This window comes from Ochlerotatus camptorhynchus, unplaced genomic scaffold, assembly GCF_037179485.1.
Source record: "Ochlerotatus camptorhynchus isolate MF236.1 unplaced genomic scaffold, CSIRO-AGI_Acam_v1.1 ptg000010l, whole genome shotgun sequence".
NCBI lineage: Eukaryota > Metazoa > Arthropoda > Insecta > Diptera > Culicidae > Ochlerotatus > Ochlerotatus camptorhynchus.
This window is the reverse complement of record NW_027040502.1, coordinates 2,074,204-2,102,165: the sequence shown is the minus strand read 5'-3', so window position 1 is coordinate 2,102,165 and position 27,962 is coordinate 2,074,204. Positions and strand designations below refer to the sequence as shown.

General features: G+C 40.0%; 1 protein-coding gene across 1 annotated transcript; it reads left to right on the top strand.

Annotated features, from left to right (window-relative positions):
• The first annotated feature begins 432 nt into the window (after positions 1 to 432).
• LOC135700096 (serine protease grass-like) lies at positions 433 to 14,045 on the top strand. The gene is made up of 4 exons (XM_065220489.1): positions 433 to 571; positions 773 to 1,007; positions 1,108 to 1,292; positions 13,627 to 14,045. The coding sequence occupies exons 1-4, from the start codon at positions 508 to 510 to the stop codon at positions 14,010 to 14,012; spliced, it is 870 nt and encodes a 289-aa protein (XP_065076561.1). The 5' UTR covers positions 433 to 507; the 3' UTR covers positions 14,013 to 14,045.
• Positions 14,046 to 27,962: the final 13,917 nt, after the last annotated feature.

Below are 27,962 nucleotides of genomic sequence, written 5' to 3'. Positions count from 1 at the left end.
ATAGTACTACAGCTGAGCCAAAAAGTTGAGCTCGTTTCTTCGGGACATTCTGGTCTTAGAGTTACCTTTATGATATTTCTCTTTTCGTTTTTGTGACGCAAAACTGATAACAGCTTTTCGCATAAATACAAGCCTACTGTATTTTACGTACCAATTCGGAACCTCAAACTCTTTTCTAGCAGCCGCTTCTAGTAAAAGCAACAAATGAGCAATTAGTGGGAAAAATTGAGCATGCCAACCCTGCCCTACACCCTGTCAAATATTATTGTCTGTAATTCCCCTTCGTATCGACATATTTTGATGCGTGTGGGGTTCGCTTTACGTACCGGTCCGGACAGGGGAATCCCGTCGTCGCATTCGTGCAAATGGGACAAACCGAACTGATAAGAAAATGTTGGAAATATCAAACCTTTCGGGTTGCTGCGATCGTTTGCGACTTCAGTTTTCAGCAGACGATCGTGGCGAAAGCAACAGTATTTGCATTATTTTCCAAACGAGTCATCAGCGATGGGTGGAAGAAACGTGATCGGTTGTGCATTGTTTATCGTTCTGACGATCCTGTTCTGTGAGGGTGAGTATTGTACTTTGCATTTGAAACTGGACTGCTCAAAAGTGCGGAATCGCTAATTAAATCAAGGGATAAGTGCGCAGAAGACACCGAAACGATTTAACGTAAAAGCGCACTTTTGTAAGCGCATTAATCGCACTTGTAATGTGCGCAACGCGCAGTATGGCGGAGATTATCAAATTAGGATGACATTTCTTTTTGCAGCATTTCACTTTCCGGATGTGGCTCAGCTCGAGTTAAGTGATGTTCTGAACAAAAACTGCGGCTCTACGGAATACGACGATCGCGATCGTCCACCAGAGGGTCGCCTTCAGGAATCCCCCTGGTTGGCGCTGTTCTACTACCCGGACGAACCGGTTCACTTCTGCCATGGGACGTTGATTACGACAAAGCACATTCTGACGACAGCCGTTTGTGCGACCAATATAGCTGAAAACGAGTGAGTAAAGTGTTCGTAGTATCAATTGCGTTAAGGAGGGGGCTTAATAGGTCAATCGTTGCCGGCCGCTGATAATAACCATGATTTTGTTTGTTTGTAGGACTACAATTGTTTTGGGTGATTACGAGCTGTATGTGGACCAGGACTGCGAGGGGGTCAAGTGCTTGGATCCAGTTCAGCGGAGAAGGGCGCATAAGGTGATTCTGCACGAACAGTACGATGCGGAGAGCTTTGAGAACGATTTGGCGATGGTGGTTCTGGATCAGGACGTGCTGCTGACCGATTGTGAGTATTTACATTCGGGTGGTGTTTTGAAAATATTAGTATGTTATACAAGGCAACTTTTATGTGAATCACTCTGGGAAATTTTGTTTTGAGACTCGTATTTTTCACAAAAGTTAAACATAGGGTAGGTGTACCAGTTATGGCTATACCATCGACAAACCGACATGAAACTTAAACTTAACTTTTGCTCCAAAATCTATAACAGTCGTTTCAAATGTGCAGCGATCGCATCTGTCAAAACCATAGAAATTTTGTATCTACACGGTAAGAAAAAAGTACCCAAAAGTAAGTTCTTTTCACTCATCTCGGCACTATAGTACAGGAACCCAAAAGTAGGTAAAGCGTGTCAAAGTAGTTTTCATTTACTTGTGTGTAATTAGTATGGAATTTTCATATTTCCTATACTACCCCTATTGGCTGGTTTTGCTACTCCGTTTTTGACAACATTAGAAGGAGAAAAGGAGGCAAACTAGTTAAAAGTAGGTAAAAGTGAACTGGCCGTTGGGTACTTTCTTCTTACCGTGTGGATACAAATGACTTGTCCATAATAGATCAGACACGAACCAATGGAGACAGATGTCAGTAGTGTGCTTTGAGCAGAAATTTCAAGGTAATTTCTATGGCCATTAGAGTGATGCAGAATTTGAAATTTTCGCTCCACAATACTTAAACGATTCCAAATCGGATCCTGACTAACCTCTCAAAATTTGAACCCATTTGGTGAGAAACTGAGATGGCACAAACCATTTGAAGTTTGTATGAGAATTACTATGGTAAAACCAAGATTTTTGTTCATGTCTATCTAATAATTCACCATATCGGTTTGCTTCAAAAGCCTTCAACTGTTTCCAGCTACAACTTTGCTGGAGACTACTTTTTGATTAAATGCAAGGATCGAAAGTTATCAATGGTTCAATGCGCTGATGTCTTATGATCATGCTCAATCAACTGCTCAGCAGGCAACATTGGTGTTTCTGGGGCGTTGAATAGGACACAAAAATCATGGCTACTATGTCACACTGCAAAATACAGTGTTGCCTACAGAGCAGCTGCTTGATCATGTCATAAGTTTACCAATCTCTTAAATAATTAATAACTTTTAATAAGTTGAAGCTGAGAAAATTTTCTATAAGAATGGCTATAGAACTGTTCCGCAGCTCAATATGGAAAAAGACTAGAAGGCAATGAACAAAAAGTTGAGATTTCCCATAGTAATTTACATGCAAACTTCAAATGGCTTGTGCGAAGTCTGTTTCTAACCAAATGAGTTGTAACTTTGGTAGGCTAATCAGGACCCAATTTGAAACCATTTTAGGACTGTGGAGCGAAAAAGTCAAATTTTGCATCAGTCTAATGGCCATTCATACGGTTTGTTGGTGGCTATATTTTCATATTATGGTGTATTCCAATTTTGGCATATTGGAATTCCATAGGTCACAATTGGAATACACCATAATAGGAACGTTGAGCGATAACTGGTACACCTACCCTATATAGGCAATCAATGTTGTTGTTGATGTTGTCGGTGTGCTGTGCTGTATTCTGTAATAATAACGTGCTTGTCGTGCAGGAAATATTTGTTTTTTTTTTGGAAAAATATTTAGATGATGAAATTTGGAATCTTTTTGTTGAGCGCTAATGTACTAGATTGGGTGTTGGTAGGCCATGTTTGAAATAGGAATGTCGTTAGTATGTTAATCATCGTTAACTCATGATACAGTCAAATTTTGCTCGTTGGGCTATGTTTAGGCGGGGTAACGTTTTAGTTGGGCTCCCGTTAGTTGGGCACCTAAATCGAAGTCGAACGTCATTTTTGACAGTGCTATTTCTTTTTCGAGGGGCTCATGTATGAACAATTTGGATAGTTGTTAGAGGATTCTGATGATAATAAACAATCGGTTTATCCCTTAACCAATTTTCAGCTTGACTGCTCAGCCCAACTAACAAAATTCTTTCACTAAGTGGGCTACAGGTTTAGCCCAACGAACGAAAGTTGACTGTACAATTAATTCAAGCTTAACTATTCAAATCGACGTAGGTATCTGATTTTGAAAGCAATCACTTCATCCACAATTTGTGGCAACTGCTAGCTCAGTCACACAAACTATCAACACTAGCTTGTAGGGGAAAGATTCTCCTACCTAAAGGTGATATTAGCACCGACGAACCGACATGCCACAGGAGCATTTCGTTTGTCCACAATTCGAATTGTCAAACGAGGTGAGACGCAAACTAATAGCGAATTCGTTTATTATCGGGGTTAACACCAGTTCCAACCCAGTGCGAAACCGAACTTTTTGTCAGTGTGAACCTCAACCTGAGCTAGGTTTTAAAAACAAACGAGCAAACTGACGTTTGTCAGAAAACAAGCAGACTCAATCTTGATACCCGATCCAGGTTGGAACTGAATAATAAACGAATTCGCTATAAGGCAATATAAATTATACGTGGATTCGTGTCCTTGTTCATGGTATGTCGCGATCGGATGAGTAGATGTCGGTAGTGTTTAACGTATTTTAAATATGGCGTCTTGGGCACGAATTTGAAAGTAGCTTGTATGAGCTGTTATGTCGGTTCGTTGGTGATATTAGCACCGACAAACCGACATGAAACTTAAACTTAACTCTAGATCGAGAATCCATAACGGCCGATTCAAATGTGCAGCGATCCCATCTGTCAAAACCATAGAAATGTTTTATCTAGATAAAAATAATTTGTGCGAAATAGATTAGACACGAACCAACTCATAAATTGTGTACGCGTGTTCATGACTAGGATAAATATTTTCCGCGAACACAGCGGCAGATGTCAGTTTTGTGCTTTGATCAGAAATTTATTTGTAATTTGTATGATCATTCATGTCGGTTTGTCGGTTATATTAGTTTGCGAAGGTGAGCTGGCAGTTAAGATAAATCGTCGATTGACTTAAAAAAAAAACAGATACGTTGATTTGAAATCTGACGCTTGATTTAACACTCATTCGTTCATCAAATATTGATATTGATAGATCTACTCTAATTGATCGATAGACAGCAATAGCACAAAGGAAGTGGTTAGGCGACTAACTGGCGAAGAATTAAATTACTTTTACTTTGATTTACGGTTTAGCGACTTTGCAGTCAATTGAATTGTTTATGAGAAAGTTTAAACATACTGAGAGGTAAGCAAATATCACCGGTAAGAGACGAGTGTGCGTGTGAGAAAATTTGCGAAAAAATCTAAGGGCACCGGTGGGATTCGAACCCACAATTCCTATTCAGTACACGGGGTAATTGATGATATTCATCACTACGGCCCGGTAGTCGTAGGTGAGGCCGGCAGCTCGAATTTGGTATTCACATGGTACTGGAAATACTTCAGCATGTAAGATGTACAACAAAAATGAGCTGATACTGAGTGGTTGCGGTGGGAAACGGATTCGAAACTCAAATGTCATTAGTCAAATACATCCCTAGATCATATAGGTCTACGGATGTATAATTGGCAATGCACCCGTTTACTGAATGGGAATTGTGGGTTCGAATCCCACCGGTGCCCTTAGATTTTTCCGCAAATTTTCTCACACACACGTCTCTTACGGATGATATGTGCTTACCTCTCAGTATGTTCAAACTTTCTCATAAGAAATAAATTAAAATAATGTGGTTCGCTTGTAGGTAATAGAATTTTCCTAACAGCTTGTGCCATTAGCCGCCAGATGAGCTTGTATTTTTATTTTTATTTGATCAAAGTTGGTTTTGTGGGCAATGATCTTTAATAGTGTGAGATTATATCATTTCAAACTGAGCAATGCATTAGATCCTAAGTAACATTGACAGATTCTCTTCGTCGACTTGCATGTTAAGACATTTCCATCGTCGTTTGTCGTATTAGATGCTATATAAAAGCTTCTTGAATCGATCTGGATGCTGAAAATACCTGGGAAGGTATTGACATGGCCGTGAGGATACAAAGATACAGTCGATGAATCCGTCATTGTTACTTAGGACCTAAGGCATTTTTCAGCTTGATTTATGCATTTCTCGATGAACATTTCAAATGGTTCTATCTGCTTTGATCGATTCTCTTCATTGTTTTTCTCTTTTGATAACCACTGCTATGTAAACAGATTTCGCGCTAATTTTACCACAAAGTACACTGTTGTACCAACAATCAATACGAAACTATTGATTTTAAATTGGCTCACTACTTGACTAGCCTATTGGTCCCAAGCAAATCGATTAACGTACCCCATTCTAGTCGAAATTCTAGTACTACACAATGTTTGTTTTGATTTGCTATGAAAGTTTGACGGATAAAATGAGAGGTTCGTGGATTTTCCTATGTTTCAAGGGGTGAATCGATTAGCTTGGGACCGAAAAGAGTACCAGAGCTGAGCCAAAAAGTTGAGCACATTTCTTTAAGACCTTCTGGTCTTAGAGTTACCAACAATCAATACGAAACTAACGATTTTAAATTGGCTCACTACTTGACTAGCCTATTGGTCCCAAGCAAACGATTAACGTATCCCATTTCAGTCGAAATTCAAGTACTACGCAATGTTTGTTTTGATTCGCTATGAAAGTTTGATAGATAAAATGAGGGGTTATCGGTTTTTCCTATGTTTCGAGGGGTGAATCGATTAGCTTGGGACCGAAGAGAGTCCCAGAGCTGAGCCAAAAAGTTGAGCACGTTATTTCGGGACCGTCTAGTCTTAGAGTTACCTCTATGGAGTTACCTCTATGGTTGTACCATAAAGGTAACTCTAAGACCAAAAGGTCTCGAAGAAACGTGCTCAGCTTTTTGGCTCAGCTCTGGTACTATCTTCGGTCCCAAGCTAATCGATTCACCCCTCGAAACATAGGAAAATCCACTAACCCCTCATTTTATCTGTCAAACTTTCATAGCGAATCAAAACAAGCATTGTGTAGTACTAGAATTTCGACTAGAATGGGGTACGTAATCGATTCGCTTGGAACCAATAGGCTAGTCAAGTAGAGAGCCAATTTCAAATCGTTAGTTTCGTATTGATTGTTGGTTGTACCAACAATCAATACGAAACTAACGATTTTAAATTGGCTCACCACTTTAGTAGCCTATTGGTCCCAAGCAAACGATTAACGTACCCTATTCTAGTTGAAATTCTATTACTACACTATGTTTGTTTTGATTCGCTATGAAAGTTTGACAGATAACATCAGGGGTGTGTGGATTCATGCAGAACATGCAGGGGTGAGTGAAATAGCTTGGGACTGCTTGGGACCGTTGTTCTGGTACTGAGTGAGCCAAAAATAATAATGATTTTCTTCGGGACCCAGTGGTCTTAGAGTTACCTCTATGGTACAACGGTAGTACAACCAACAATCAATACGAAACTAACGATTTTAAATTGGCTCACTACTTGACTAGGCTATTGGTCCCAAGAAAAACGATTAACGCACCCCATTCTAGTATAAATTCTAGTACTACACTATGTTTGTTTTGATTCACTATGAAAGTTTGACAGTTAAAATGAGGGGTTCATGGATTTTCCAATGTTTCTAGGGTTGCATCGATTAGCTTGGGACCGAAGATAGAACCAGAGCTGAGCCAAAAAGTTGAACTCGTTTCTTGGGGACCTTCTGGTCTTAGAGTTACCTCTATGGCTGTATCAAGTCCGTCCCGATAAGGTAACTAGGTGGAGGATAGAGCTGGGATGGCTGCCATACAAGTTATGGGCAGATACCCCTTTCAAGAAGAAGGTTTCGTGATCGCCAAAATTAATGGAATATTCAGATGCAGTTGTTACGGACCCGATGGACGATGGAGCAGTTTCACGAGACGCTGAAGATCTGATCGGACGAAGACTACCGGAGGAGACTTCAATGCTTAGGCAGTGGAGTGGGGAAACAGATGTACCAAAGCAAAAGGGCACATTCTGCGGGAAGCTCTGGCGAAGCTGGAAATTAGGCTGTTCAATAAAGGCACCACCAGCAGTTTTCGCAGAGATGGCCGGGTATCCATTATCGACGTCACTTTATGATGAGTGGAAAACATGAATCGGATAGTGACCATCAGGCAATCCGATAGGGGCATCGGCCAACGGAATCCTGTGGCAGTACAGAGGACGAGAACTTGCGACCTGAAGTGGAAGACGAGTTGACAGAATCGTTAGGGAGAGCATGTGACACGACCATGCCGAAGAAACTGGAGCTAAATAACAGATGACCTCCAGCTTACTGCTGCAACGAGGAAATTAGCACCCTCCGCGCGAGTTGTCTCAGAGCCAGAAGACGTGTTCAGAGAGCAAGAACAGAAGCAGGCAGAGAGGAACGTAGAGGAATGTTCCGAGCACATAAACAAGAGATAAAGCAGAGCAAGTCAAACCGGCAACTGGAGCTGGGTCGAGATGCTGCTGCCAACGACGCACACCGTATCGTGATGACGAAGATCAGATGTCAAATCATGCCCGCTGAAATGTGCTTAAGCTGGGATTAGACAAGGCAAGTCAAATGATCAACTCAGTTGAATTCAATTGGCTTGAAAAATGGAGTCTGGTTCATTTTTTTTTTTCAATTAAAGTGAGTTGATCAAGTCAGTTGAATGGCATGGTTTACATGTTCAATTTGCGTTGAATTCAACTGACTTGATCAATTGACTTGCCCTGTCTAAACCCAGCTTTAGAGAACGTGGAAGGACTTTTCTCGAAGCACGATCCAACGACCTGGCCACCTACATCGTACGGAGACGGAGAGGGAGATAACAACGAAGTCACCAACGCGCAACTCGCAGCAGTGCCTGCTGGATACACTCGGAAAACTGTTGGAAAGGATCATCCTAAACAGGCTGACGAAATGCAGGGAGAGTGAGCAAGGATTGTCCGAGAGGCAGTTCGGATTTCGAAAAGGAAGAGCAAAGTTAAGACAGTTGTCGAGCGAGACGAGAAGGCGTCGAAACAGAAGTGGAGAGGAGATCGATATTACGCCGTGATAACGATCGACGTCAAGAATGTTGAACGCAGCTGGGAGGCCGACGCTACTTCCAGAAACGGGTTCTGATCAAAGAGGCAAATATGGGACAGAGATCGATTAGGATCACGGTGGGAATTCCACTAGGCTCCCATCTTGGTCCAACGCTCTGGAACGTGATTTTAAACGGCGGTCTAACGCTGAAGCTACCCAAACGAGTTGAGATCGTTGGCTTTGCGTCTTACGGTAACAGGCAAGACGCTGGAATAGATGGAAATGTAGGTCGACATGATTGGAAATCTAATGCATGGAGCGAAGCTGCAGATGATCCACAACAAGCGCTGCAGCGGTCAGAAAAAAACCGTTGGGGAGCACGCAATAAACTAGAAGTGCGTGTTGAAATGCCTGGGAGTGATGGTCAACGACCGTTTGGCTTCAATAGCCACGTAGGATATGCCTACGAGAAGGCAGCGAAGGCCATCAAAATGGTAGCCAGATTCATACCGAACATCTCGGGACCAAGCAGTAGTAAAAGACGGCTCCTGGCTAGTATATTTACGTTGATATTGAGATATGGAGGTTCAGCCTTGGTTGCAGCGCTGAAAACCAAGCGGAATTTAAGGAAACCGAACAGTACGTACCGGCTCAACAAACCGTACGCAAACTCTTCGAGACGTTAGGTGTACCCTTTTTTGTAAGAATAGTAAACATTTATTAGTAATTCCATTAATAGTGGATAAATAATGGTTAAACTTGATTTCAAAATCATTTTGATGGTTAAAATATTGAAAAAAAATAAAATTTCCCGGTGTTGTCAGTTTCATGTTTTTGTCAGCCTAAAATTTCAGATAGGGCTGACAAAAACGGGAAAGTACTGTAGTAGGTCCCGAAGAAACATGCTCAACTTTTTGGCTCAGCTCCGGTACTCTCTTCGGTCTCAAGCTAATCGATACACCCCTCGAAACATAGGAAAATCCACGAACCCCTCATTTAATCTGTCAAACTTTCATAGCGAATCAAAACAAACATAGTGTAGTACTAGAATTTCGACTAGAATGGGGTACGTTAATCGATTCGCTTGGGACCAATAGGCTAGTCAAGTAGTGAGCCAAGTTTAAATCGTTAGTTTCCACCGGTTGGTATTACCAACAATCAATACGAAACTAACGATTTTAAATTGGCTCACCACTTTAGTAGCCTATTGGTCCCAAGCAAACGATTAACGTACCCTATTCTAGTTGAAATTCTATTACTACACTATGTTTGTTTTGATTCGCTATGAAAGTTTGACAGATAACATCAGGGGTGTGTGGATTCATGCAGAACATGCAGGGGTGAGTGAAATAGCTTGGGACTGCCTGGGACCGTTGTTCTGGTACTGAGTGAGCCAAAAATAATAATGATTTTCTTCGGGACCCAGTGGTCTTAGAGTTACCTCTATGGTATTACTGTAACAGGGATGCAACTTCAAAATCATCTTAAGAACTTTGTCCTGAATCCTTTGAAATGATTTTTTCCTGGTAGTACATCAACTAGACCATATTGGCAAAGCATAAAGCATGGCCGATCTAAACATTTGTTTAAATATTAGAAGTTTATTCGTCATGCAAAGTTTGGATTTCCAGTTTATAAGAGGATACACGCATTTTATATATTTGTGACATTTGGCTTGAATGCCCTCAATGTGATCTTTAAAAGTTAATTTTTGGTCAAATACTAATCCAAGATAGATGGTTTGATCAGGAAATTGGAACTCCGTTCATAGTGACTATGTGACTACTACTAGGTTTTAAAAAGGAGGCTCTAGGCTTATGTGGAAATATTATAACTTGAGTTTTGGAAGCGTTGGAAGAAATCTTCCATTTTTGTAAATAAGAAGAGAAAATATCTCAACTTTTCTGCAGTCTGCTGCAAATAACACGAAGACTTCTTCCTTTAGCGGAAATGCCTGTGTCATCAGCGAACAAAGATTTGTGGCAACCCTGAGGCAAATCAGGGAGGTCCGAAGTGAAAATGTTATACAATATAGGCCCAAGGATGCTACCCTGAGGAACTCCTGCTCTAACAGGTAGTCGATTAGATTTGGAATTTTGATAATTTACCTGCAGAGTTCTGTCAGTTAAATAATTTTGAACTAATTTCATAATATAGAGTGGAGAATTTAAATTTTTTTTAATTTGGCAATCAAACCATCATGCCAAACACTGTCGAATGCTTTTTCTATGTCTAGAAGAGCAACTCCGGTTGAGCAGCCTTAAGATTTGGTGGAACGACTTAAATTGGGAACTCTTAAGAGTTGACGAGTAGTTGAATTCCCATGGCGACGTCCAAACTGCATATCTGCACAAATTGAGTTCGTTTTGATGTGAAGCATCATTTTATTTAAAATTATCTTTTCAAAAAGTTTACTTATTGAAGAAAGCAAACTTATTGGACGGTAGCTAGAAGCTTCAGCTGGAATTTTTATCCGACTTCAAAATTGGAACAACTTTTGTATTTTTCCCTTTTATCAGGAAAGTATGCCAAATGAAAACTTCTGTTAAATAATTTTTCCAAGAAAGACACTGGGAGTTTATTTTTTCAGAAAATCATATTTTGAATTTTTTTAGTTATAGATCTTATTTCGTCCAAATCATCACCCCAGGAATCATCAAAAATATTTTCCCGAGAGAAAATATTTAAATAATTCCGAGCAACCTGATTCTCAATAGGACTAGTAAGACCCAAACTGAAATTATGGGAACTCTCGAATTGCTTAGCAAGTTTCTGAGTACGTACAATTGAACTGTCTAAAAGTTAATTCTATGAACACTGAGTTTATTTGTGACGCTATGCTGCAGTGTCTAATTGTTCCAGACTTATTTCTGACAGACCAGGAATCAATTTTGACAAACACCTTATTGAAAATCGGACGATTGACAACAGAAGGATTTTGGAACGTTATAATTTTTGTGTGTGTCAAATTGTTAAAGCGTCAAATTTAAGTGAAAATTCACCAAATGGAACATAACCTAAGGCGGCGAACCAATTGCCGAGTTAAATTTAACTCATGGTTAAAAGTGACATTTCGAAATTCATTTTCTATGTTCGAAAATTCCTGTGTTATTGATCGACCAATTTTCGAGCAGAACTCAACCACAATTTTCAAAATCTTATTTCTCGTCGGTCAGTAATAACCATGTCCGGATACCAAGGTTAATCTATAACTTTCAATCTGTAAAATTTTAACCAAAAGTAAAAAAAAATCCAACTAACGGTTCAGAGCCTAAATAGTGATTTTGAACAGTCGCTATCGTGTAGGAGCCCCAGAGGACCTCGTGGGATCGAATAAGCTAAAATTGACGTTTCGGCCACTAATGTCGTCCTTCGCCACGCGTCTAGAAATGGATGTGGTGAGGATGCAAATTCTAGCCGCACCGTTAATCTTAACCATTTCAATCCCATCGGTTCATACTGTAAAAAATCATCGTCATCAGCTGTGTTTATAAATATTGTACTGCGAAATTTTCCCTTGGTTCGCGTGTGAAGGGCCTTAAAAAGTTTGTTTACAAAACCTTTTGTGCTGTTATCAAATGTTACACCTGATATATCAGTACCAACAGTTCCAAAGGGGCGTAATTGCATTTGTAAATAATGGCTTTAGCCATCGATTTCTCGCGAATAAATGCTCACTCATGAAAAATAATGAAATCTAGATAGAGCTGGAATTAGGGCGTAACAGCTTTTATAAACATTGACTTCTATCGATGATTTCTAGGAATTCATGGCACGCCCACGCAGTCCAACATAACCATCGAACAGGGAGAGTATTTCTCTACTCGATGAGGATGTTGGTTTGCATGGGCGAGCCTTGAATTTCAAGAAATCATCAAGAAAAGTCTTTGTTTACAAAAGCTGTTAGGTCCTAATTCCAGCTCTATCTAGAAATGTTTCCTCTACCAGCTAGGGCTAGCATTGTTAATCTGGAGGGGTGAGCTTTTAGTTGCGAGAAATCGACGACTAAATCCATTGTTTACCAAAGCAATTACGCCTCTTTGGAATGTTGGCACTGATAAAACGCTTTGTTTCAATGACTCTTCTTCGGATGTTTACTTTAGACCCCTTTGGTGTCAAGCTTCCAGCTGATCATGTTTACTTATGGGGTATTTACACTTATGCTATTTCACTAGCGCTAATGAGCCAGCTGCTAGCAAAAAAGCTCACCAGCAAAATGTAAACAGGGCATCAGCGTTTACCAGCATGATTTGCACGAGCAACTGAATTTTGTGCTAATTGGATATTACACTAGCGCTAGTAAATCCGCATAGATCTTACCCCAATAACAAAACCAGCTGGTGAATTCGTTTTCACGCGAATTCGTCAAGTAATAGCTTAAACGGTAAAAGTTACCGATGGAAACTAACGATTTTAAATTGGCTCACTACTTGACTAGCCTATTGGTCCCAAGCAAATCCATTAACGTATCCCATTCTAGTCGAAATTCTATAGTACTATACTATGTTTGTTTTGATTCGCTATGAAAGTTTGGCAGATAAAATGAGGGGTTCGTGGATTTTCATATGTTTCGAGGGGTGCATCGATTAGCTTGGGACCGAAGATAGTACCAAAGCTGAGCCAAAAAGTTGAGCTCGTTTTTTCGGGACCTTCTGGTCTTAGAGTTGCCTCTATGGTATAAGCATAGAGGTAACTCTAAGACTAGAAGGTCCCGAAATAACGTGCTCAACTTTTTGGCTCAGCTCTGGTACTCTCTTCGGTATAAGCATAGAGGTAACTCTTAGACCAGAAGGTCCCGAAGAAACGAGCTCAACTTTTTGGCTCAGCTCTGGTACTCTTTTCGGTCCCATGCTAATTGATGCCCCCTCGAAACATAGAAAAATCGACAAACCCCTCATTTTATCTGTCAAACTTTCATAGCGAATCAAAACAAACATAGTGAAGTACTAGAATTTCGACTAGAATGAGATACGTTAATCGATTTGCTTGGGACCAATAGGCTAGTCAAGTAGTGAGCCAATTTAAAATCGTTAGTTTCGTATTGATTATTGGTATAAGGCTGTGTTCCATGCGGTGAATTTCCTCTTAAATTTGACACTTCGAAAATAAATTAAAATGTTCGAAAATCCCTCTGTTGTTGTTCGGTCGATTTTCGAGAAGCTGCAGGTCAAAATTGATTCTTTATTTGTATGTGCAATAAGTATGGTAGAATAGCAGGATTATTAAAAAAAAATCATATGTAAAATTTAAGTGAAAATTCACTCAATGGACCACAGCCTAAAAGCCACAGAATATTTTAGCATCTTTCACATTTCGTCGAGAAAGTCTACTGTATTTTTAAACACATTCCACCATTTTGCTGATTGGATGCAACCAACAATATTCATCCCAATTTCCATTTCCACTCATTCCAGCCGTCAAACCCATCTGCCTGCCGTTGATCAAGTTCGAAATCGGCACCGTCAACCAGCCGAACGTGTACAACGCCCTCTGGACCAGTAAAGCACGGCCGCAGCAGTACTGGATGCGTTACGTCGAGCTGGATAGGTGCCGCAAGCTGGTCCACAACAAAATCATGCTCAACGAGGGTCAGATTTGCGCCAGCAGTTTCAACAACCGGACGATCGAAATGATCGGCGGTGCGGGATCGGCTCTGGAGGTTGAGTATCACAACCGCATCTACCAGGTAGCGATGCTGTCGATCGGGATCCTGGACTCGGACCCCGGAACACCGTTCGTCTATGTCGATATTCCGAAGTACGTCAAATGGATTCATGAATCGGTGAAGAAAAACCAATAAGCGTTTGTGTGGATATAAATAAAGAGATTTAACTTTTTTTTTCAAATGATGGGAATTGTTTTCCACGGTGACAGTCCGTTATCAGGACGGTGACAGAGGAAAACGTCCAACAAACCGGTTCACGTGCGCACCGAGATCTGATCCAAATTGAGTTGTCCGTCGCTTGCCGTGGAAGCAAGAGACGGATACGGTAAGAAAGCGTAATAAAACGATAGACGTGACTCATAATGCTCAATTTAGAAAGCATTCTTCCACTAAGTTTATTATGAGCAAAGAAGTGGTTCGAGTTTTTTCTAGTAACGCTCGGGTAACGCACCCGCAAGTGACAGTTTGGCATGCTGTAACGAGCCTCTCAAAGCAACCGCGATGACGCCGACGGCGAAAACGTGTCAAAGCAACTTTTATCGAAATTTATAGTAATGGGACAAGTTTTTTTTTTTCCTTTTCCTAACACAAGTTCTTAAATCAAGTTCCCTCCGAGATGGTCTTTCTCCCCGCGTTCTGTTTGCCATCTTAATTAAGGATGTCGTAAAAAAGAAAGAGAAAAATAAGATAAGACGGAGCTCGGTCAGGCGGCGGCAACTTGTTTCAGGTGGTTCTGGAACCAGTCCTCCCTTGTAATCGGCTCCATTAAAGTGCAAGAGCTAGAGAAAATTACGATCGTCACGAAATGGGCTGTAATGGTGCGACAAAAGCTGCCAAATTAGCACTCTCTGCGAGGCGCGAGGGTCGTCTATAGTTCTTTATTGCATATATTTCGGGGTTCGTGTCCTAGATTTTGGAATCTCTTGATTGCTTATTGCTTTCGCGTGTGTCTCTCCATCTTCTGATGATGATGCTAAACGCCTTAAGGTAATGATCATCAATCTTGCGATAATGTCTGTTTAGCGGATTAACACATTTTTTTTGGCTGTTGTCGGGGTTCTCTTTTTGGCAGTGAAGGAGATGACAAAAGTGATGTCGATCGCGCAGTAGCCAGCTGTTGATGGGGGTTTTGCTACTACGGAAATGTTTTTGCGGAGGTCAGTGTTGTTATAAAGTTATACCCGTGAAATTCGTCAAAATTGAGGACAATCTTGGTTAGTGTAGGGTTCAGACTAGTACTTATTTTATCCTTTTATGTTTAGAGTGTTCATAACTCATAAACTTGCGATGAGTGTTCAGGTTTGACAGACGGACGAGTGGAGGAAGCGGCGGACCATTTGCACGTGAAAATTGACAGGACCCGGTCACATAGCAGTTAGCGTTACGACGAATTTTGGGATTAGGATGATGGAAGAATACAAAATACATCTAGTAAGTAAGTATACGGTCATAATATGCATTTTAAAACATCTAATATAGTTGACCTATGGCGAGCCGACCAGTTTCTGACTTGGATCAGAACCCATCATGCGACACCTCAAATCACATGAGTACTAAAAATTGAATTCAATGTTAGTCATATAGAGCTTTAACTTAAAAGATCACTTAATTTACTTTGCAAAACATTTGAAATTTCAAAAATTCAACGGAACAAAGCTGACATTTGAATTTTGAGTTAAAATGACCCCAGGTTTCCAATCTTCTGCCAAGAAGGAGGATTGCTGATGCCACCACCATTGGTGGTGTCAGAACTGTAGCCTACAGTTTTTATGCTTTGTTTATATGTGCATTGATGACACGCATGCGTTAACAAATCTTATGTGAATAATCATGAATGAAACTTGAATTTTTCATGATTAGTTTGCCTAATTTTAAAATTAATATAGTAAATATTTAATTCCTACCAGTACGCGCTTATTGAACATTTATCGCGATTATTTTGCCGCGCCACAAATCAAACATCTATGTGGACGGAGCATAATTTTTCAATGTTTGCATCAGCTGTCTTAGATTGGCAGATAATCGAGCCAACACGGAGAAACGAAACAACTTAAAATCGAGATGGAAAGTACTTAAAAATAGGTACTCTCGAAAGACTACTATTTTGGATACATTGTTATTCTGATTGATAAGTACTTTTAACTTAATCTTGAAGTATAACAAAAATAGTTACTTTTACGTTTATTGTGCTCAGAACAGTAGTCTTTTGAGAGTTATTAGTTTTGAGGGCTTTCAATCTCGATTTTGAGTTGTTTCCTTTTCCACTTTTTGAAAGTATCCAAAATGAAGTGTTATTGTGATTTCACTTTATTTTGGATGAGAAAATCATACTTCTTTCATTTAAGCTCTGTCATCCTCCTGGAAGCAATCGCTTTTAAAAGTTTTGAAGGTGTTACCGTGTTACAATTGCGTGGAAACAATACAAATGGAGCATCTAAAGAAAAAGATCGACGAAGGAAGCTACCAAAAGTTGACAGGTAAACTTTATTATTTCAATTATCAGTGGATATTACGTACATTTTCAACTTTTAATTCTTGAGAGATGAAATGTTGCGTTGATGGATGCAGCTTGATCAAAGGTGATCTGGAGCTTTTTAAGCAACACCTTTCCACGGTCCATGAAATCGCAACAAATCGGAAGTCTTCAGTCCCGCTGAGATGTCCCCTATGTGGCTTTTTTTAAGCTTCAAAAAGCATTTTCTTACAAATAACCCTCTTCCGGTCAACACGGAAGATGTTGAAGAAAACTCTTTTGAGCTAGTAGTTCCTTCGCCCTCACCAGTGCCGACCCTTGAGGATGATCCGATGCCGTTTACTTCAATTGAAAACGCAGTGTTTTACCAGAACGACGTGTCGCTGGAAGATATTACGGCAAAGTTTATGGAGATGATCACGGAACTTCGATGTGATGTGTCTGTTCCAGAAAAAAAGATGAAGAAGTTTCTTTCTGGGTTTTCCTCGATTGTTCTATGTAAAGCGGTTCTTGAATAACGAAAACTACTCTTTTGATCAAGAACCATCGATAAATTTGATGAATACTTTGTTAATCCCCGATATAACCAAAAACGCGCTCACATTTTTTAATTGCCAGAGGGTATTGTATGGTTCCAGAACCGATCGAAACAATATTAGGAGAAACCAGATTAAATAATTGTACACTGTTAGGACGAGCAAGAGGAAAAAATTTCAAAAAAGAGTTAAATTAATAAATTCTGTTACTACTGTCAAAATTCAGAAAGATGTTGTACATTACACTCCGATAGTTGACACGTTGTATCTGATCATGGCAAATCCAGAAGCTCGATCCATGGTGGATGCTGAGGAACCAAAAATGGATGGCTCAATAGTATCCTTCAAAGACAGCAAGCAATTTTTACAACATCCCTTCCTGCAAAGCCATCCTTATCCATTGAGACTTTCTTTACACGTCGACGACGTCGAATATGTGAACCCACTTGGATCGCGTAAAGGGAAAAACAAGTTGACAGTTTTTTTTTTTTTATTTTAAGGTTCAAAATTTTGACTCGCGAGTAAATTTATCAATAGATAGTACGGCTATGCAACAGTACTAAAAGACATGCTTAAAGATCTTCTTGCACTTGAGTCACCGCAGGGAATAGTTACAGGAATAACGTTTGAAAACTGGACAAACACGTTCTTGTAAATATTTTGGGTCATACTTTAGCTATCCACGAGATTTATGGGCCGCTTGGACCTTCAGCCAACCTTTTCTGTAGATCGTGTTGCATTTCGAGACGAGATCTGAAATCGTGCAAAAGGACGATGATTCCGTATTAAACCAGCAGAAAACCCCAAAGGAATGCGGGATACGATCAGGTTGTGCGTTACATGAAATGCGATTCTTAAGATGGGCTAATACTGTTTGTTTCGATCCAATGCATGATGTATTGGAAGGTATTTTTCCAATGACTATCAAACTGATTTTGAAGCATGCAGTACAGTCCTGAATAATTACAGAACAAGGAATCAACCATCTTATCAATACATTGAATTACAGAGAGTGTGAAGACTCTGCCAAACCCTCTTTGATCTTCTCTAATCGAGTTTCGAATTCGAAAACAAATGCTTTGAGGCAAACTGCATCTCAGAATTGGTTACTCATGCGTGCATTTCCGTTCATTTTCGATAGTCCTTCAGCAAGACTCCAAATTAGGACAACTGGTTTCATCGCTGCTGCTAATTAGTTACGTTTGTCTTTCACATAGATTGGGTAAATGATCTGAATAATGCTATTCGAGACTTTCATTTTATTTTCAAAGAGTGCTTCTGATCATCTAAATGCACCATATTGCACATTATGCACAGTCGTGTGTAGAAAATGGGCCGCTTTATAATGCTAGTTGTTTGTTGTATGAGGCCAAATTTAAGGAGTCCAAGGGTCAAGGCAAGACCTGTGGAAATTGGGGGGTTGACCGCTCCGACGGTATTCGGTGGCTCGACGCTGGACAGCGGAGACTTAAACTAAGGACAATGGGTCCTTGGGTTTAAACAATGGGAGGTCTTATTATAGGGAAACTACTGAGCAGTTGGGTTAGGTATGTTACCTGATTCTTTTGATTAACGCGTTCCAGAGGTTTTTTTTTTCCACTTAATTTAACTGGAAAGTCACTTCGACTAGAATTATCACTTGTTTAAACACTTTTATCTGCTAACTATGCTCCAAACCTCCTTTGAGAAGAGCTGTAGTAACCTCGATTTTCTCCTATTTGACCATACTACCTGTTTCCACCAGTCATACTTTCCATTTATTTCCCTCTTCTATGATCCGATCCTGTTTGTGGTGTCTGTATGCGAAGTGTACCTTATGTTTAGCAAATTGTGTCCTGATAATTTCAATTTGACCGTTTCTTTGGAGTGGTATTTTTAATCTGTTCTGCTATCATTTACACATTTTCATTTGTTTTTAATAAATTAAGTTTTATACCATAGAACATTAGATAAATAAACAATAACTTGAAACGGTCAATCGATCGTTTCATATAAGAATCGTTAGAGTTGGTTATGCCTGACCGACACGCAACATTCAAATAAGTGCTCGAATCAATTTACTTTATTTTCTTTTGATGACTGATGATTGATGGGAGGAAAATGGGTGAAATCCATACTGAAGGGATATCAAAACAAAATTGAGGACTGATAATAAAAAAAAATTAACGATGAGAAATTTGGATCAAGTCAGAACCGGAAAGATGGAGGAACAAAGAATGAACTGAAGTAAAGAAACGGGAATTTGCGTGGTTGGCCAGGGAGATATATTTGGTCTTTCCCTTTTGGACCCCCGAGTGAAGAAGATTGAAAGTTCAGAGCGTAATTTTATCAAAAGTAGTGCAGTGCAAGATTAATTTATATAAACCTAAGTTTATTTTGTATTTGATTATTGCAATATATAAAAAAAAAAACGTGAATCGCGTGTTGAAAAAAATTGATGATCAAAAGAGAAGATTGCTTAGGAGTGAGTCGGAGTAATAAAAAAAAATCAACGTTGAAGAAGAAAGAATTGAAGAACAGAAGCCACGAGGAGGTGGCTAGTGCAACTTGGGCTTTTGTTGCTTTGACGACCCATTACCGAGGCATCCGAGGTTAGGAATCTCGGTAAAAAGTGACTTTTTGATCGGTAGCGAATCCGATCCCGTTGGTTGGTGGTTTCAGGCGTTGTTACCCTGGATGTCCCTATCGCCTCGTGGTTGCGTACCACTATAGGGCATTCGGAGAGCGTCACACGCGCCACGTAAAGTTGAGCGATAATACAAAACGATTAATGGACCTTACTGACTACCATAACCATAATCATTAATGTTCTCAAACCATAAGTAAAAACGTTCTAATATAGTTCTCTTTCCGAAAATGTATGGAGAAAACAAGAATTTGGAATGGTAATGGTTCTTAACGACCCATTATTTGTAAAGTCCGCTTCCTAAAAACCATAATACATAAGGTTAAAACTTTATCACACAAACGTTCATGTAAGGTTCCAAAACCATTTCAGTTAAAGTTTAGGAGGGATTATAAACAATTTATAACCATTATCGGTAAGGTCAAGTGATGGTTTGCGTTTATGCGGGAAGGCCAGCGTGACCAGTCCGACTAACGTACATAAAAATTGGAGGCCCTCCGTACGATACCACCCCGTCAACGTCACTCACCGAAAGCAGTCAGATCAGTTTTGTTATCCAGCCCACACCATCCTGCAAGACTCTTCGTACTAAAATTTAGTACGATTAGTCATCCTGCCCATACCATCCTGCAGGTTTATTTCGCAATTAAAATGACTAAACGCACCCCATTTAGAACCGTCATCACCCATTACAGAACCTTGCAGGATGGTTCCTATGGCTTGTCCAGAGATCCGGCAATATTTTTCCGGGTATTCACACCGATAGAAATCTCCTTATACCTTTGGGCAAATTTCTATTGCTGATTATTCATAAAATGTATAAGTCAACTAATAAGCAGACGCCTTGTTAAAAGTTAATGAAGCTCATGTGTCAAATGAAATGTATAAGCAGTCACACATACCTTTCATGCATTGTTATAGGACCTATGTGGTTTGTCTTATGAAATGTATAAGACTGATGTTTTGGCAAAAATGTATAAGTGAAACACACGAATAAAATAATTGATTTTCGTTTCGTGCAGACATATAAACGAACCAACTGGAAGGAAAATAGAGTTGAAATAGCTATGAATTCAGTCCGAGATGATTTTAATATCGCAGATTTCAAGTAAAAACTTTTTCATGGAAAACTGGCCCCTTCCATTACAAAACCTTGCAGGATAGTTCCTATGGCCATTCCAGAGATCCGAACATATTTTTCCGAGTATTCAGGCTCTTGTGGCTTGCAAGTGCAAAATATCATTTTGGCATCTAATGATTTTATAGTTATGAAACACATTTTTATAGCGAAGTGAGTGCAAGTAACCTTGTACCAGAGTCTATGGTAAATGCCGGATTCCTGTTTAATTACTGATCTTTTTGCAGGAAATCGATTTCCTTAATGTGATCTACGTTGAGATGATACATTGTCACAAAGCGCTATAAACTGAAGTTGAGGCAGATAAACTCATGAGTGATAAAGATGAGGCGCTGTACAAAACTTCGCTTTTCTATAAAGATTGTGATGGAATGTATTTGGAAACACTAAAGAAAAGTGGACTAAACGTGTCAAATCCACAAACTCAATTTATATAACCCTAATAAAAATTGTATGGTTAATTTGCTTAACGACGTGTTCTGGGTATCATCCAAACCATTTGTGGAATAGCTCAATGATTTGGGTTATCGTTCGTTTATGGTTATTTTTTATTAGGGAAGTGATGTTAAAGCGGTACATGTCAATGCTTCCGCATACAAAGATAGGAATAGAAGAGGAGCTGAGGTCAAAAATCCTGACTGTTGGTAAAGTCCCAATACCCACTGATCGTTTGATTGATTACTTTAAAGTCAATTTACGAGCAGTGATAATACGTTATCGAAAGGAAAGGCTGAACACCCGATAAAAGAGAATTGCTTACACGGAAATGACGGAGGTATTTAAATCACACCAGTTTCAGTTATCGAAAGAATGGTAAAGATTTATTTTTTTATGAAAATTTTCATTGTTTGCATGTTTATTAAAGTGATGCAAAATTTGAAATTTTCGCTCCACAATACTTAAACGGTTCCAAATCGGATCCTGACTAACCTCTCAAAATTTGAACCCATTTGGTGAGAAACTGAGATGGCACAAACCATTTGAAGTTTGTATGGGAATTACTATGGTAAAACCAAGATTTTTGATCATGTCTATCTAATTATTCATCATATCAGTCTGCTTCAAAAATTTTCAACTTTTCTTGTAGGAAATTTTTCCAGCTACAACTTTCCTGAAGAGCCACTTTTTAATTAAATGCAAGGATCGAAAGTTATCATTGGTTCAGTGCGCTGATGTCTTATGATGATGCTCAATCAACTGCTCAGCAGGCAACATTGGTGTTTCTGGGGCATTGAATAGGACACAAAAATCATGGCTACTATGTCACACTGCAAAATACAGTGTTGCCTACAGAGCAGCTGCTTGATCATGTCATAAGTTTACCAATCTCTTAAATAATTAATAACTTTTTCCTGTCTCGTTTTACGTAGAAACAATCTTCAGCAAAGTTGTAGCTGAGAATGGCTATCGAACTGTTTCGCAGCTCTATATGGGAAAAGACTAGAAGGCAATGAACAAAAAATTGAGATTTCCTATAGTAATTTATATGTAAACTTCAAATGGCTTGTGCGAAGTCTGTTACTAACCAAATGAGTTGTAACTTTGAGAGGCTAATCAGGACCCGATTTGAAACCATTTAAGCACTGTGGAGCGAAAAAGTCAAATTTTGCATCAGTCTAATGTTTATTTTTGTATTAACTGTGGTTTTTTTTTTTGTATTATAGTGATAAAACGAGAATTGTGACCGAAGTTAAAACTCCAGACTGTACAAGGTCCGAGTCTATATTGAGATCAACCAAGGAAATGACACAGACTCAATTGTCTCGGGTAGTCGCTAAATGGCGTAGAACTCCCAATGCAGAAAGCAGTCCTCGTTCACGACATTTAGGACACAAAATCTCACAAAAGAGATTATTTGAAGGCAAAATTCAAGATCTTCTCGATGCAGAAAACGAGGATAAAGCGGAAACCTTCTATATAAACTTGAGTAAGAAATCTGAGGTGCTGTTCAAAGGTCGAAATATTTACGTAGGCGGGACCACATATCATGGGCGGAACGTTCTACTCGATTTGAAAGATTTGATGTCTTTCAAAGAAGCTCGCTGTTTGAGCGAATCGCCAACGAATGTCGTAAAGAAAATCTATGCATGCTTTGTGGTAAACAAGAAAACGGTTTAATTAAGTGTATGGTATGTACTTTAAGCTTTCATGTAAAATGTTTCCCTAAGAACCATACTTCGAAAACCACTTGTTCACTGTGTAAATAGATATTTAAAAATGCAACGATACACACGTTGCTGCGAAAATAGTTATGCGCACCAACAAGCAGCGACCGAAGTTTTTAGACCAAATCATGACCAATAATTTCATGAACACGTTAAGTCAGTGACATGCTCTGATATCGAATAAATCCACTCGGACCAGTATCAAGATTAAATATAATCAACGAAGATCTGATTTGACATCCGATGAGCCATCGGAACCGGTCCTAGATCGGTACATATCGAATCAATGTGAGTATGGTTGCAGATGTTTGATTCCTAAAATAACTAAATCCCTGTTCAATCTTTCAGCTATTTCAAAACTGGTACCTAGATCAACGATGAAATAGATCGAACCTCCTTCAGTGACCGAAGTCTTCGAAAAACGATCTCTTCTGACACCGGATGAAGCCCTCAGGACCGGTACCAAGATGTACGTACATCAATATGAAAGGAAGCACCTTCAGTGGTCGTAGTCTTCCCACTGATCCACAACGAGCTTGTTCGACATCGGACAAATGGGATGTCTTTCGATACATCCATAACGATCTCGTCGTACCAAGACCTATGAATCAATGTGAGTGTGGTTGTAGATGTTGGATTCTAAAATAACTAAATTCCTTTTCAATAATTCAGCTGTTCCTAAAAAAAAAACTCGCTACCAGGATAAAGAAGCGTACAAATCAGAAAACATTCATCCCTGGAGTGCATGTGGACCGGTACCAAAATCTACTTTGGTACGAATGGGAGCCATGTTGCCATAAAATACATGGCATGTTAGATTTAAACATACGGGAACTGACATCCGATGACCTTGACAAATGTCCAAAATATACTCTTTAACAAATTTATGATGGTCCTGAAAAGAAGCGTTTTGTCGTGATGGTTGAGTAATGCTGAGCTATTAGGGTGTTAAACACAGATGAGGCTGGTGCGCTGTATGTTGTTTGGAATGAGGGTTATGCACTTGGCATAAATGGCCCACAGCGACTTACGAAGAACTACTGATTCCTCTTTATATGGATGCTCATGTGAGCTGCAGCTAGCTGCTTGCAGGCAGCCTTTCGTAGTGTACTGAAGAACAATGTTCAACGCCACGCGTCGAAAGCACTGCTGCTGCTGATGCCGACGACCAGACACCACCACACACGGTGATTGGAACTGAATCCGATCAGCGGTTGAAGACAGCATTGATAAGCTAGCTGCTTGCGGGGAGCCTTTCGTTGTGTACTGGAAAACACCACCACTCGCCACGCGGTGATTGAATAAACACCGTTTGGTGAGACCGGATGAAATTCAACTTTGAAATCTGTGTTAGGGAAATCGCTTTTCGCATGCAATCGGTGATGATTTTAATTACCATAGCAACAGTTGCACACTCGTTAAATTTTGATTAGTAACATTTTGAAAAATGATAAAATTATTAATTTTAAGATGCGCAGAAATATTTCTGATCGATTGGTGATAAAATTGTTGAAATTGGTTGAGGGGCAGCTGAGTTATTAACGTTCAGAATCTATCAGAATTTCGTTACATGTTCCATTTTCGGTTTTCGCAAAGTGTACCCCCATATAGAAATCACAGACGTAGTCCTACGTCAAAAGCTCAAAAAAGCCAACATCAAATGGCCTTCGTAAAATTTGGAAATTTGGCTAACCAAAACACCACCTCAGCTTAACTGAAACTCAAGACCCATCAAGTAGCAAACGATCGCCATAACCGTAAAACCTTGGTATTACAGTCAGCTCAGCCCTCAGCCTCCTAAAAAAAGTGTAATTCGATATTTTTCTCTGATTTGCGTTGATCCATACCTATATATATTTTTTTTCGCAAACGGAGTTTGCCATTTTTGCGGCATTCCTTATGCACCCTCCCGTAAATGGTAGCGAGTTTGAACTGAAAGGAAATATTTTAAACGACATTGGCGGCTGTTGTTCTTTAAAGAAGTAAATCACTTCTCGTCTTATGGGACTCGATTTTTTTTAAAATGTTATTTCGTTCGATTCACGGTAGTTGAACAAAACTAAAACAAGCAAGTAGTTTTTTTTCTAATTCCCGCGAACTGGGCCGCTAATTAAATATGGACGAACCGTCGGATGCCGATCGAATTCGGACGAAATTGTGTTATATGGGCCTTCTGGGTTTGATTGATTTTCCGTCCGACGCCATCGGCCAACAACGGTTACCGCATTAATTCGAGAGTCATTTTTCGTTGGTTCCACTTCAAAGATACTTTACGATCTATTACTAACGTGTTCGAAATTTGTAATCGAGCCATCGATTATTCGGATCGAACAGTTTTGTATCGAATCGCAATCTCGCGGTGCAAAACGGCACCCACCGATTAGGTGAGGGGGGAAACGGAAGCATAAAGAATATATCGCCGGAAAGTGGTGATTTTCTGGCTTGATGTGCGATTGCAGTGGGGGGGCACGTGCTTTCAGTTGAAATGTTTTGATCAGAAGAAAGAATCAAAGAAAATAGTGCAGCTGGTGGTTAATACGCACGTGCGGCCGGTAATTAGCGGGTTAAATCGAAATGGTGAAAATGGCTAAAAGCGGTAAGTCTGTCGGTACGGTTTAAGGTGGTTGATGAACATCATCCTTTTTGCTGTTAAACCTTTAGAAGTGGTGCCATATAAATTACCTACCACCGATCTTCAAAGTCCCGTATTAATGTAGTGAATTCCGGTGGTGGAAATAAATCCGATTAGGGTCATCACTGTCACGGTTGCCGCCATTGATTCCAAACTACTTGTCAAAGCGCGCGGACCGGTTTCTGCGTACTGTGCAACGGCGGCGGTGGCGGCTTATTGGAGCGGCAAAATTTCAGAGCACCGACAATATAAGATGATGAGCGCATTAGTGTCAACGTTGATATCATACTCCGGGAGGATATTTGGCGGCTTCTTCTTCAGAAGAATTCCCATCATCCTATTCAACCAGGGTGGCTCAATAGACTGATGGAGATTTCGATATTTTCATTACACAGAGCTCAAAAGGTTCCTTATTATCCTTCCGAAGGATACGGCGAATCAAATGGTGGATCGGGTTTTCAGCTGGCTCGAAACTAGTTTTCGCCAATGAAAATACTTCGCTATCTGGTTCTGAAGATACATCTTTGTTTAGTGGTTCAGTTATCCCTGGAAACATTCCATAGTTCTAGTTAAGTAACTAACATGAAAAACACAAATATCGAAAATTGTTACCATACGTTGAAATTTGAAATTTTTAAAATTGGAAAACCATTTTAGCAGAAAATCACGCAAGAATAGAAATATATAACAGCTGGTATCTCTGAACACTAACAAAATTAAAGATTTTGTTGATGCAAGACGTTAGGCATATCCTTCAAAATTCGTTATTTTTTAGCAATCTCCCAGACGTCACGAAGAGACGCTTGTTGAACATATTCAATCAATTTCCGGAGCACAGCATTGTTCCGGATGACTGGAGGCAAGTAAGAGTTATCGCCATTCGAAAACCCGGTAAACCCGCGTCGGATTATAACTCTTACCGTCCCATTGCAATGCTGTCCTGTATACGGAAATTGTTGGAGAAATGATCCTTTTTCGTCTAGACAAACGAATCGAGTCTAATGGTTTACTTTCAGATACGTAATTTGGATTTCGGAGAGGCAAAGGAACGAGCGGCTGTCTTGCGTTGCTTTCAACTGAAATTCAACTGGCCTATGCGCAAAAATAGCAAATGGGTTCAGTTTTCTTGGACATTAAGGGGGCTGTTGACTCTGTTTGTATCGATGTCCTTTCTGATAAACTCCACGATAGTGGGCTTTCACCAATTATGAACAACTATTTGAGTAACTTGTTGTCTGTCTTCACGAATTAGTTACATGGGTCTCCCCCAGGGCTCATGTTCAAGCCCACTTCTTTATAATTTTTATGTAAAAGACGTTGACGATTGTCTTGATGAATATTGCTCGCTAAGGCAGCTTGCAGATGATGGCGTTGTGTCCGTTATAGGGCCAAGTGCACCGGACCTGTAAGGACCATTGCAAGATACCTTAGACAATTTATCTACTTGGGCTATGAAGCTGGGAGAAAACTGAGCGGGTTGTTTTTTTTTTTTCTAGGAAGCATCATCCTGCACAGTTACAACTTCAGCTAAAGGGTGTCCCACATCAAATTGCATCACGAAAAAAAAAAATGCTGTAGAAAATTACCCATTGGGTATTTTCTCTTGAATTTGGGTAGAAGTAGTTTAGAGTGTATTGTTTACACTGTATTTTTATCGCTGTCAGTTTTTCGAAAGATGGAAAAAATGGCGACACCCGAAAAGCAACGTTGCGAATTGATTTTACGCAAACACCTGGAAAATCCTCAACTCTCTCATCGGGACATCGGAAAACAACTCGGAATCGTGCAGTCAACGGTGAGTCGTGTGATTAAACGTTACTACGAAACTCGGAGCATCGAACGGAAGGAGAAATGCGGTCAGAATGGATGTTCTATTAGCGATCAGGATCACAAGCGTTTAAGCGGAATCCCAATGCTTCGGTCAGGGATGCGGCCAAAAAGTTGAATCTGTCCAAGTCTTTTGTTCGGAGAGCCAAGGACCGGGAGAGACTGCATACGTACAAAGTGCTGAAGGCTAATCGTGACGAACGGCGAAATACGGTGGGAAAGTCATAGGCCCGGAAACTGTACACCCAGATGCCGACGAAGCCTCATTGTCTCATCATGGATGATGAGACTTACGTCAAGGGGGACTTCCGGCAGCTTTCGGGGCTACTGTTCTTTATCGCCCAGCACAAGTTTGATGTTCCGGAAGAAGCAGCAACTTTCAAAGTTTGCCTAGAAATACATGAGTTGGCAAGCAAACTGCTGATGTGGCAAACGGAGTGCGCCTTTCGTGAACACGAGGGCCCTACGATCTTCTGGCCGGATCTAGCTTCGCGTCACTATTCAAATGTTGTCCTGGAGTGGTACGAAGCCAACGGGGTCACTTTAGTACCAAAGGACATGAACATGAGGTTGGACATGAGCCACGACTTTATACGCGTTATGTCAAGGCTAATGTCCAATCACTGTCCGTTAGACTCGCACTTCTATTGAATTGGGCTCTCAGGCAGCAATTTATGTGCGAGTGGCA